General features: G+C 42.0%; 1 protein-coding gene across 4 annotated transcripts in view; it reads right to left on the reverse strand.

The window, feature by feature from the left end:
* The window catches only part of NDRG3 (NDRG family member 3), a 60,735-nt gene that overhangs the window by 33,489 nt on the left and 15,049 nt on the right, over nt 1-12,197 (reverse strand). For 2 of the 4 annotated variants that reach the window (XM_032462254.1, XM_032462252.1), the window contains exons 2-3: nt 11,151-11,252; nt 2,470-2,505 (exon numbers count right to left, since the gene is read on the reverse strand). In XM_032462254.1, the coding sequence (XP_032318145.1) occupies nt 2,470-2,505; nt 11,151-11,207 (93 nt within the window). In that variant the 5' untranslated portion in view covers nt 11,208-11,252. The remainder of the gene's footprint in view (nt 1-2,469; nt 2,506-11,150; nt 11,253-12,197) is intronic. The other 2 variants (XM_032462255.1, XM_032462253.1) reach the window with 1 other exon arrangement.

Here is a 12,197-nt window from a genome sequence, read left to right on the forward strand (position 1 = left end):
TAAAGAAAACAGAGCAGGGGGCAGGGAGCCAGGGAAGGCAGTTGAGACTAAATTTATAAGCTTGGTTGTGATGCTAAAATAACTTCCCAGGATATCACCAAAGATTCTTTAAAGATTTTTCTGAGTCAAGACAGATCAGAAGGAAGCGCTGATTAACTGGCTTCTGTTAACCCTGTGCCATAGTTATGCTAATAAACAAAACCAATGACACGGCTGAATGCCTTTCCTAAGTGACAATGCTGGATTTAGATTTGCTCTGCTTTGTCTCCTAAGAATGCCCAGTGGTTTCCAGGAAGCCTTCAGGCAAACTGGGCCACTCTAGACTTCTCAAGTCACAGTTCCTACCTCCTGGATCTTTTATCATCTGTCGCTAGACTCCTGACCCAGTCTCCAGAACGTCACATAAACCTTTAACAAAGAGATAGATGAGAAAGGCAACAGAAGAGTATTCGTGAGTGCTGAGAGGAGAAAAAAAGGAGAGCCTATGATTTTTTTCCTTCTTTAGAACACAGAGACCATGTACATTCAAAACCAGTGACAGACATGTGACAAGTAGTGACAAACACTTGCCATCATTTTATTTGTATCAGAACTGAATGAAAGTTATATTTAATGAGGCTAGAATATGTTATATTAAAACTTCATCCAAAATATCAAGAATTTTTGCCAGACTATTTTTAAGCCTTAATATTAAAAAGTGATTGATAATTATATTTCTAAAACTCAATTTCATTTATATCTAAGTAAATTTATCTGCGAAAAAAATCCTAAAGGATATATACCAAAATATTAACACTGGTGAGATAACAGGTGATTTTTAGTTATTTACTTTTTGGTATTTTCTTATCTATTTTGCAATAAGCACATTTTTTTAAATAGTCCAATTTGGGGTTGGGAGGGGATGCTCAATTTGATGGAAATAAATGCTTCCACACTTTTAGGTGAGAGTATATATATACTAATTCTGGAATTCCTCACCTTAAATGTTACTGTCAACCTCTCAAATGATCTCCTTCTAGGTAAATTATATCAAATATTAACAGCAATCAAGTTCAACTGGTTCAACCTACAACTGAAGTCAGATCCAAACCACAACTGAAGTCAGATCAAATTAAAAACAACTAAACCCAAACTTGATTGCCACCACGTACCAAAAAATAATGACTTTCTTGTTTTTGAGCAGAGGCTATAGCAACTGATTCCCTAACAACACCAGGCTGATTATGTTGTAAAGGTAAAGTACACCAAACAGTCACACCAAGAGGTGTTTGGCATGAGATTCAAAAATCTGTAACAATGCTATGAGCCCTCCCCTTCCAAAGTGAGTCCTGCCAAGGAACCTCAGCTTTACATACAACTCAACTCCTTGCCACATCTCAGCTCTGACCATTTCCAGGTAAGAAAGAACGGGCAAAGGATTCAGGACGAATGGGGTTTCTTAACCCTAATTCCACCCAATGGAAAGTTACAGAACCTGATTCTCAATTTCTTCATTTATAATAAAAACCACCTTGTGATACTGCTCCAAGGACTGGAGATGATGTATGTTCAGTATCTACAGTAGATACCCAATAAGTCATTATGCTATGACTGGTTTGCCTATGAGATAGATATTACTTCTTCATTTTGAGGCTAATACTATATGGAGAGATTTCACTGTGCTTAACATAAAATGCATACCTGAAAATATCCACTTGCCTGGGGGTGTACAAGTTGGCTGAATCCTGAACGCAAGGAAGTTTGCTTCCCTGCACCTTCCCTTCCTGCCTAGTCTACTTCACGTTGCTGCGGACAGCCACTGTTACAACCTCTACCTCAGAAGTAGGAGAGTCACGGGCTTATAAGGTTCCCATTTCCATGCACTCAGTCCTTCCCATTTCTTTCAGGGCCAGTCAAGGGATAAAGTAGGAAGACGGCTAGCTGCTGGTTCACTTTACTGATTTCCAAAGTGGCAACAGAGCTACAGGCAAAAGCAGACTAAGAAGAACAGTTTATCTTTTAAGAAAATACTGATGAGTCAGGCTGAATTTTGCGTTTCCAAAGATAAAACCAAGAGATGGCTGCAGTTTGCATTAATAAAGCTTAATTTGACCTTTTCTTTTAGGAAAAGATTTTGTTGTTGGTGAGTCTCCCCTTCAAATTCCCCTCCCCCACCTTTTCTGCAGTGAGGTGACAACCGTCTATTTGATGTCTGTGACCAGGGTATCCAACATCATTTGAGGAAAGATCTTAATTTCAAAAAGAGAGCTCCACCCAATAACCTGCAACCACAGAACAGGTACTGGGCAGGCAATTTTTGAACACAATAGCTAATCATTTTAAACAAACTAGATCCAATAACCAAAAGAACATGAAGGAGTCATGATTAGCTATGAAGAGAGCTCCACCTCTACAAGACCACCAGCACAGGGAGGGAAGCACTGCAGAGGTCCTGTACACAGCCCTCCTCGGTGCTTGTACAGTCCTTACCTGACAGTCAAAGTCCTGGAAGTTTCGTGTACCATTCTGTCAACAGAAGGCAGAAAACACAGTCAGTTTCCCCATGTGGCTTCCCCAAATGTGCAGCAAATTCAGTTCACAGTGAAAGCAGTGCATGTGCAGCCTCTGGGTTGCCCTAAAACCAAAAAGGTTCCCTTCCAAAGGCTTCAGAGGCAGCTGGGTGGGTTCCTAACACGTCTTAGTAAAAGGTGAGTCTTTGGAGGTGAGGTTACACTTTGGTGGGTTTCCTATGAAGATGAAGGGAAGGAGCCCGGTTTCCCAGTAAAGTCTGTAACTTCTTGTCTCCTTACCTAAGGAGAGCAAGGAGAGCTTGTGGGAAGAGTAAAACATAGGTCAGAGTCTGAGAGCACATTCACAACCCGCATGGGGGGTTACTTGGGAGGAAAGGAGCTGGAGGCCAACCCTGAGAGGTGCAAAGGCAGGCAGGAGCCAGAGTGCCCAGGACAAGGAAGCAAAGAAAGAATTAAGAAGAGAAAGATGTAGATGGATCAGAAATGGAAGACTGAAATTTAACAAGGGAGAAAGACAGCGTCACTGAAGGAAGGAAAGAAAGAAAGCTAAAACAGGGTTCTTAATACACTGGCATATCTGTTGCATCCCATGAAACTGCTGATAAGAAAAAGGACAAATCACTGAATCATTTAAAAAGTAGAACACAGTCAAAAGATCTAGGGAGAATTCACCAAGCTTCTAAAAAGAGATTATATCATAGTAATGTTTGATTGTGCGCACACACACACACACACAAAATCAGTAGCAATGACTCAGAGGCATTTTTGTAGCATTTTAGATGCCAGAGTTACAAGAGTGTGATGTAAGAGTATAAAAAGGGTGATGAGTGATGTGTTTGGGAGAAAAAAAAAAAAAAAAACCTTCTGATTTCATTTTTCTTAAAATAAAAGCCCCTCCTGTGAAAAAAAACCTCTCATTTTTTAGAAACTATGTTATCATAATGTATCTGTCTACAAGTTCCCAGAAGGTGTGGAGCTGCAATAATAATAAACACCTTCCCAAAAGCTGCCCCTCCAGAGAAGATCGAGATACCTGATGCCAAGGGAGTACTAAGCAATCCCACCCCACTTCAAGGAGATCCTCTTAGAAACAGTTCTGTATCCTACCACCCACACTGCTGGCAGGACAAAACAGAGAGATTAAAAGCACAGCCAAATGTGGTTAAACAAACAAACAAACAAACAAACAAACCCAAAAAAAACAAACTGTCCTCCCTGTGAAGGGAACGAGCAGAGCCAGTTGGGACGATGTAGACTGTCCACTCTCCAATACGGTGGCCATTAGCCAAGTGTGCCAATTTAACCTGAATTTAAAATTCAGTCTCGCAGTCACATTAGCCACATTTCAAATGCTCAGTAGACTCATGAGGCTAGTGGCTACTATATTATTGTGCAGTGTAGATACAGAGCATTTCCACCAATTGCAGAAACTTCTGCAGGACAGCACTGATCCAGACAGAAAGCTTTTGAAGGAATAAGGTTATGGATGAACAGCCCGTATGTCTTTAAAAGGTGGCAGTAAGGTCACAATAGATTACCAATCACAGAGAGACTGTAGATGACACTGAGAACATGAGAAAGTGGTAGGGGCAGCTAGTCTGCAGTGTTAGTCCTGGCATGAAACCAAGTTCACAAAATAAAGCCTGATGCAGTCACAGCATGGAGAGACAACTAAGATGCCATGCAGCTGGGACTGGGTAGCACATTTCCAAGGAATGCTGCCACCGGCAAAAAGGATCATAGTGCTCCCGGGGTCCCATTAGCCCCATAAAATTCTGGAGAACTCCTTCAGAGAAGCCATTGTGCTTAATTTCTAGTTAGACTGTGAGAGGCAGAAGGAAGGGCCCTCTCACAGACTAGGGTAGATCATTTGTAGAAGGATAAAAATGACCAGCCAGTGAGTCCCTGGTCCCTGATTCAATTTGTACCTTCCACCACATATAATACAGGGCCTGGTATAAATCAGGTGCCTGATATGTATTTATAAAATGAGTAAGCCAATATAACAAAATCAAATGTTAAAAGATTTTTGTTAAGACTTTGGATCAAGGACAAACAAAAATTCCACTGCATTCCAGTTTAAGACATGATATGGTCATTAGATAAAAATAAAGTAAGCTATAAAATGGTCTTCACAGTTTGACCTCAACTATATTAAAATACACACTAAAAAGGACTAGACGAAAAATATCAAAACATTAGCAATAGCAGCTATTTCTGAATAGAGAGATTATGGCAATTGCAATTTTCTTTATATTTTTCTATAATAAGCATGTGCTTCACCTTTCATTATTAGAAAACTAGAAAAAAGGGATTTGTTATGGCACAAAAAGTATATTTGTAACTTAGTATTTAGTAATATACGATTTAAAGAGTCACTTAATCTTTTGAGTAATAATTTATAATGATGTCAAAACAGATCATATTAGACCTTCAATCTTACAGAGTCCCCAAAGGTTCCTTTAGAGATCATCTAGAAAGAATAGAGAAAATCACTCTAGTCTGAACTAAAATAAAATCTTGGTCATGGAATAGAGACACACATTCTTATTTTTTATTTTTTGCGGGGGTAGGAGGAGGTAATTAGGTTTATTTATTAATTTTTTTTTTAATGGGGGTACTAGGGACTGAACCCAGGACCTTGTGCATGCTAAGCATGTGCTCTACCACTTGAGCTATACCCTCCCTAAGGAGACACAAATTCTGATGAGCAATTTGAGAAGCAGCTGTCCTTGTATGAATGAATTCCCTTCCTCACAAGCATGTGATCACAGTCATGAAGCATTTTGTGAGGCCCTGAAGCCTCAGAGATGAGCACAAAAAGAAATGCCAAAAGCAGAAAGAGGCAATCCTCTCCAGAAACCAAAGTTATCTCTGCCTTGTTGAGAACCTCACAGAAAAACAACTGTGGGTTCTTAATCCAATGTACACAGCCAGACTCCCGGGGAAAAGGTACCAATAATCAGAGGAACACTACCTAACACTTGTTTTTCTGTCTTTTTTTTTTTTTTTTTTTTTTTTAAAGGGATGCCAGATCTTCTTGGAGAATGGCTTCAGGCTTCATGAGTGATCTATCATCCTGGAGAAAGGCTATGACAATGTTTGGCATCCAGAGTTTCTGAATGGAGAGCATTAGCTGGTCCCCACTTGGCTGTGGTCAACAGTAGCCAAATTCTCTGAACTCATTAAAAATTCAATACTACTCACTAGGTGCATTCTGGAAGGAATTTGCCTCTGATATTTGTGGTACATGGTTCCACTCCAACAGAACTTCCAGAAATTTCAGGATCTGGGTGTTTTTATTTTTCTGTCCATTTTGGACATACCATTAATTCCATGTTCAGAGAGATTCTTGCGCTAAGCAGACTTAAGTAGCAGAAAGGGATTCAAGAAAAAAAATTAAAAAAGAATAATGTGGAGGAAGAGAGAGAAAAAAAAAAAGAAATCAAGGAGGGCTGCCCCCCCCTTCTGAGTGAGCCAGATCGCACTCTGTCTATGGAGTGTGTAACTACTTTTACTTTAAACTAAGCACCCAACCCCCACACCTCATGGCCTTTCTCCTGCCTTCTGAAACAGCCTGCACTCTATCTACAGAGTATGTATCTCTCTGAATAAATCTACCTTTACTCAAAAAAAAAAAAAAAATCAAGGAAAAAGAGAAATCATTACTGAAAGTTGCAGTCAAGATAGAAGTAGCTAAGAGGAGTGTTTCCTAGTGGAGGCTCAGTGCCAAATACAGAAGGTAAATGAAGCAGCTCAAGAAAGCAAATTAAAAACAAGTAATTCTCTCAGTTCAACCTGGGGAAAAAGCAAAAAGCAACTGAGAAAACACAAAAGTATGAAGAGAAGTATGAAAAAAGGGGGGAAGGCAGGGAGGAAAGTTTAATTGTAACTGCTAGAGAAAAGAGAAATGTAGTTCCCCAAAATGAGATCTAGCCAAGAGGAACATATAGTTTCAAAGGACAGAAGGCAACAGATATAATGGAAAGAAAGACACAATACGTAAGACCTTAGAAGTAACTACCAACAGGAAGATATTTGGAGCAAATCTACCTGTTCTGTGAACTTGATGTGGGGGGCTGTGTCTGACTGACCACTCTCTTCCCAGTCCTTACCCAAACATTTAGAAAATTCAATAAATACCATTTTGGAAGAGGTTATGAGCATCTCAAAACAGAGATACTCAATTTGAGCAAGAAATGAGTACCAAAGAGAAAGGGTTACATGCAACTGATGTAATCGGAACTAAAGTGAGGAGGAGGAACTGTTACAATAGTAAAAGTTTTAAAAGCAAGCTGATTAAAAACTGTCAAAGAGAATAAAATATGGCATTTCTACTAAAAAAGGACAATAATCCTTACCATCAGAAAGTAGAAAGATGGGGAACAGTCCATGCAATGTAGCACTTCACAAATACTCTTTAATGAAAATGTCAATAAATGTTTCTTTCCTTTTTTTTTTTTTAAAGAGACCTTGGCATAAACCCTTTGCCTGTCTCTGCTTCCCTGGAGGTTACAAAAAAGGCTTATCCCTGGGTTCTCCCTGCTTCTTGTAACATCCTCCATTCCTCCCCTGCTTATGTTTCCAACCACTAGTAGAAAAAGAAAACTTAAACTGCAGTAGGATCTACCTCACTTTCTACTGTAACAACCAAAACAAAGTAAATACATTGTTTCTGTTCCCCCCACTAAATATTTATTCTTCTTCTTGATACTTCCTCAGTTCTGCAGAAGCCAGTTGTGGCCACCTGCTTATTTTCTCATGCCTGGTCTTTGGCTTTTGTGGGCCCAGCAGTATCTGAACCAACAGTAGGCAGAAGAGGGCAGGGATAACAAAGCACAAACCAGTCAGCTCTCTCCTGCTTGTACTAGGTCTGTTGGCTGAAAAGGCTGGAACAACCAGCTAACGAGAGGCCACAGATGGTGGGAAGAGCCCTAGACCCCCAGAATCAGGCTGCAGTCAACAGCGGTGGGTTCCACTCCTGGCTTCACCACCTTACTGGACACTAACGCTGGATAAGTCATATAATCTCTCTGAGCCTCATCAGTATAATGGACTTAAAAATACCTTTAGCTTACTTATTTCACAAGAGGTTAGGAGATTCAAATTAGATAGTATTTGTGAAAATGCTCTGAAAATGGTTAAATGCTATTTAAAAAAAATCATGTCATATTCCTGTGCAATTTCTGCCTCCAAAAAACAAACAGAAGTGCTGGCAGGTGGTTCTTTTCATCACTGGAGCCAAAACAAGCATGGCAAAATTACCCACTTCTTTGCAATTCTGAGCCATAGACAAAATCTCAGGCATACTAAAATTAAATGGGAAAAGTACCAACAAATGACAAGAGGAAAGTTAACATAAGCCTTGCTTAAACCTATTTTGAGAATGTTGCCTTATAGTCATCTCAGGGCAAATTTCTGCCTAACAGGCTGGGCCTAGACTTCCTTTAGCTTTCCAAAGCCGGGAAGGGTACTGATGTCTTTGGCTAAGAGTACATCTATGAGGAGAACGGACAGAAAGATGAAGTGAGATAATATGCATCTCCTGGCTTCCCCTTAAAGGGGGAGGGCAAGCCTCCGAGGGGATGCTAAAACATCTACAGAGTGAACACAGCGCAAAGGCCCTAGGTTTTGGAGCAGGAAAGGCGTGGGTATCAGTCCTGGCTCTGCCACTTACTGACTGGGCAAGGCAGTCTTTCAGTCAGATTCTCATTTGCTAAGCGAGGAATAGCATCATCTATGGCAAAGGGATACTCTGATGATTAAAAGAGATAAGGGATGTAAAGCACCTGGCACACAAAAGGAGCTTAGTAAGTAATAGCAGAACAGGCCAAAAAAAAAAACTTCCCAAAAACAAAAATTTCAAGACATTTCCTCCTATTCAAATCTGGAGCCTTAAACCCTAACGGTAGTGGTTCTCAACAGGAGACACCTGACAATGTCTGGAGACATTTTGGGTTGTCATAACTCAGGGGTGCTACTGACATCTAGCAGGTGGAGGCCAAGGACGCTGTTAAACACCCTGCGGTACCTGAGACGGTCTCCCACAACAAGTAGCTATCCAGCCCCAAACACTGACGGTGCCAAGACTGAGAAACCCTGCCCTACAGCTGGCATTCTTAGGTTCGCAATCTGAGTAAGCTGCTTCGCTTTTCCTAGCCCTGGTTTCCTCACCAGCAATAGGCGAACAAATTGATTTGTGTGTCCTACATCACCAGACTATTGGGAGGATCAAATGAAATAATGGGTGAGAAGCACTGTCATCATTATACCTTTCAAAACGTATGCAAAAGCGCCCACTTACGGAGCTAAGGTAGAAGCACTGATACACTGGAGGGGGTGTGTGGGGGTAGTGGGGTAGAGTTCTTTGTTTGGGAATGATACCATCCGATTCTACTTCTGTAAAGCTTGGCTGGACCAGGGGGTGCTCATGAATAGTGATGCGCTGGGAACACTTCCCGGGGAGGGAGGGGAACAAGATGGAGAGAGAGGGAGCATGGGACGTGGGTAGGAACAGCACAAGCACATCAAGAAGAGCTAACAGATGTTAGGAAGTGAGACAGCGCTTGGTGTCTTAGATGGCTCAGGCTGCCTGAGTGGCTTAAACAACAGAAAGTTATCTTCTCACTGTTCTGGAGACTCAAAGTCCAAGATCAAGGTTCAGTCCCTGGTGAGAGCTCCCTTTCTGACTTGCAGGTGGCAGCCATCTAAGTGTCCTCTCCTGGCCGGGGCCAGGGGAGGGGGTGGTGGTGTCACTCTCTTTCTCTCTCCCTCATTCTTCTTATAAGGCCACCAATTCTATCAGATTAGGGCTCTACCCTATGACCTCATTTAACCTTAGTCACCTTAAAGGCCTTATCTCTAATACAGTCACATGGGGGAAAGGTGGTTAGGGCTTCACCATATGAATTTTAGGGAAAGGGGCACAATTCTGTTCATAGCACTTGGGCACACATCAGACACAGCCAAAGCATCACTGTGGCCTCAGACATGAGGACCCAGACATTAGCAATGCTTTTCCATGGTCACGGTCACCGAATCTTTTCTTTTCCAGTTGCCTTCTCTGTGAGATAGCCAATGAACTCCTGCAACACTTCATGTAGGTGCCTCCTTAGGCATCCTGCGGACCTCCAGGGTCAGGGAAGGATCCTCCTCTTACTTGTGCCCAGTCCTCAGATCTTGGAAGCTTTTCAAAAAGTTTACCCTGGATCAATTCAATTAGAACCTCTGGAGGGATGAACTAAGCATTGGGCATTTTAAAATCTCCCCCAAGTAACTCCAATAAGCAGCCAAGGCTGAGGACCACTGATTGTAGAGCGGTGTGTGTGTCCTATCCCCCTCCCCTCAGATTCCAATTTAGTTGTTCTAGAGTGGGACCCACGAATCTGTATTTTTACGTAATTCCCCAGCTGACTCTGATGATCAGTCAGGTTTAGGACAGGTTACTACCTTCCTGAAGCTAAACTGCCTACTGCAACATGCCTTGTAACTATTCATCTCTGGGGCTTTAAAGCTTTACAGGAGCAGATTTTACTTCCTTCCTCCTCTTCACGGCACATCATTTTGGGGAGAGCCCTTCACACACACCAAAAGACAGTACTTAAAGGAGAGAGTTTTCTGAACACATGAAGGGAAGCAGCAGGAGAAACCAAATGGGAATTTAAACTGTGCAGCTTGCCAAGGGAGAGGGCAAGAAACCTGGTGAAAGATAAAGGTGGGAGCGAGGGTGAGGATGGAGATGGGGTCACAGCGATGAGAATGGGGCTGAAAATGGGGCTGACGGTATTCAATAGCAAATTAATGAACACACAGTGAGTCATCAGCCCCAGAAGCTGCAGGTGAATGGTCTTGCTTTGAGCAAAAAAGGTAACAGGCAACAGCATCTTCTTCTGGAACCCTCCCCACCAACGTCCTGACCTCACCTATCTTTATCCTACTCTCCATCAGCACTCCCCTCAGGAAAGGATGCCAGGGGCTCATTCACACCAAGCTAGAACAGTATTTTAATAGGGGACAATGACAATAAACCAAAAGAGTAGAGTTGAAAAGAAGGGGTTTCAGGCACATTTACTGAACGGGGAGGGAGCGAGAGAGGATAAGCCTTGCTTAGCTTTCTGGTAACTCCTATCATCACAGCACTCTTTACTTGCAGAATCCTGGTGGCTGTTGTGTAGCTCTCTGACACTAATGTAAAAATGAGGTGTATTACCCACCCCAGGCATCCCTCCACGTGGACAGAAAGGTCACACCACAAACTTGGCAAACTTTAGGGAGAGTACTGCCACGTACAGCACCAGCCATGGCTGTGAGGTTCTCCCTATAGAAACTGGAAATCAAGACACTCGGGTTCTAAGTCAACCCCTACTCTCACACTTTCTGCTTCACATCTCTATCTGTAAAACAGGAAAATTTCAAAGATAACTTAATTGAATTTGGCCTGTGGAAACAAAAGTAGGAAGAAAGAAAAGGGAGGAAAGACATCAAGAAGAAGGTTAAGAAATATATTTCTTGGAAGTATTCTCTCCATAGAAAGTCAAGCTAAATATGTTTTGAGTTAGTTACCATTCAGATAATATGGAGAATGAACTAATCACGGAAGAAAAGACTTACATATATTTTAGTGAAATCAGCGGTCTTTACCTTATCATTCAGGAGTGGTTTGATCTCTGTGAGTTGAACATCCTGAAGTTCATCCATGAGGACAGATGAGAGTAGAGGATTCTCAAGAATAAATCAGTATCTCTGAAACAGAAGAGGAGTGAAGCAAAAGGCTTAAACAAGGAGTTGGAAACATAATAGTCACACTCCATTCATTCATTCAAATATTAGACCTTAGTATGTGTCATGCACTGCTCAGGGTGCTGAAAACACAGTAAGTAGATACTTATGGCAAACAGACACTACAGTGTCCTCTGTAATCCCTGTCCCTCTTGGCATTCACACCCACGCCAAATTGAGTGTGGGTGTGTGGGTGGGACACGTGGCTTGCTTTCAGCCATTAGAATATGGCAAAAGTGATGAAATGTACATGAGTATCTGTACGTAATTGCATTACATAAAATTTTGACATCTGTCTTGCAGAGACACACTTTCGCCTGCTAGCTTTCAAGAAGCAAGCTGGCATGTTGTGAGAGGGCCCTGTGGCAAGGGACAGCCTCTAGTCAGAAGAGCAAGAAACTGGGACCCTCAATCCAACCACCTGCAAGGAATTGAGAGGGCTGCCAACAACCACAAGGGCCTAGAAGTGGATCCTTCCCATGTCGAGCCTCGGATGAGAAGCTAGCCCTGACTGGCACCCTGACTGCAGCCATGCAGAGGACCCAGTCAACCCATGATGGACTCCCACCCCCTGAAACTGATACAACATATGTGTGTTGTTTTAAACCACTAAGTTCATGGTAAGATTTTTATGCAGCAACAGATAATACAATAGTCTTTGCCCTCATGGAGAATCCATTTTAGTTACTGAAGATGTATAAGTAATGAAACAACATGCTCAGAGCTACACTTCAGGAAGCAACGGTTTGGGGCGGGGGGTGGTACAGGTCAGGGGTAGAGCGTGTGCTTAGCAAGCATGAGGTCCTGGGCTCAATCCCCAGTACCTCCATTAAAAATAAATACATAAACCTAATTACCTCCTCCCTCCAGAAAAAAGAAAAAGAAAAGAAAGCAACAGATTGGAGGATG

Source organism: Camelus ferus, chromosome 19 (genome assembly GCF_009834535.1).
Source record: "Camelus ferus isolate YT-003-E chromosome 19, BCGSAC_Cfer_1.0, whole genome shotgun sequence".
Taxonomy (NCBI): Eukaryota; Metazoa; Chordata; class Mammalia; order Artiodactyla; family Camelidae; genus Camelus; species Camelus ferus.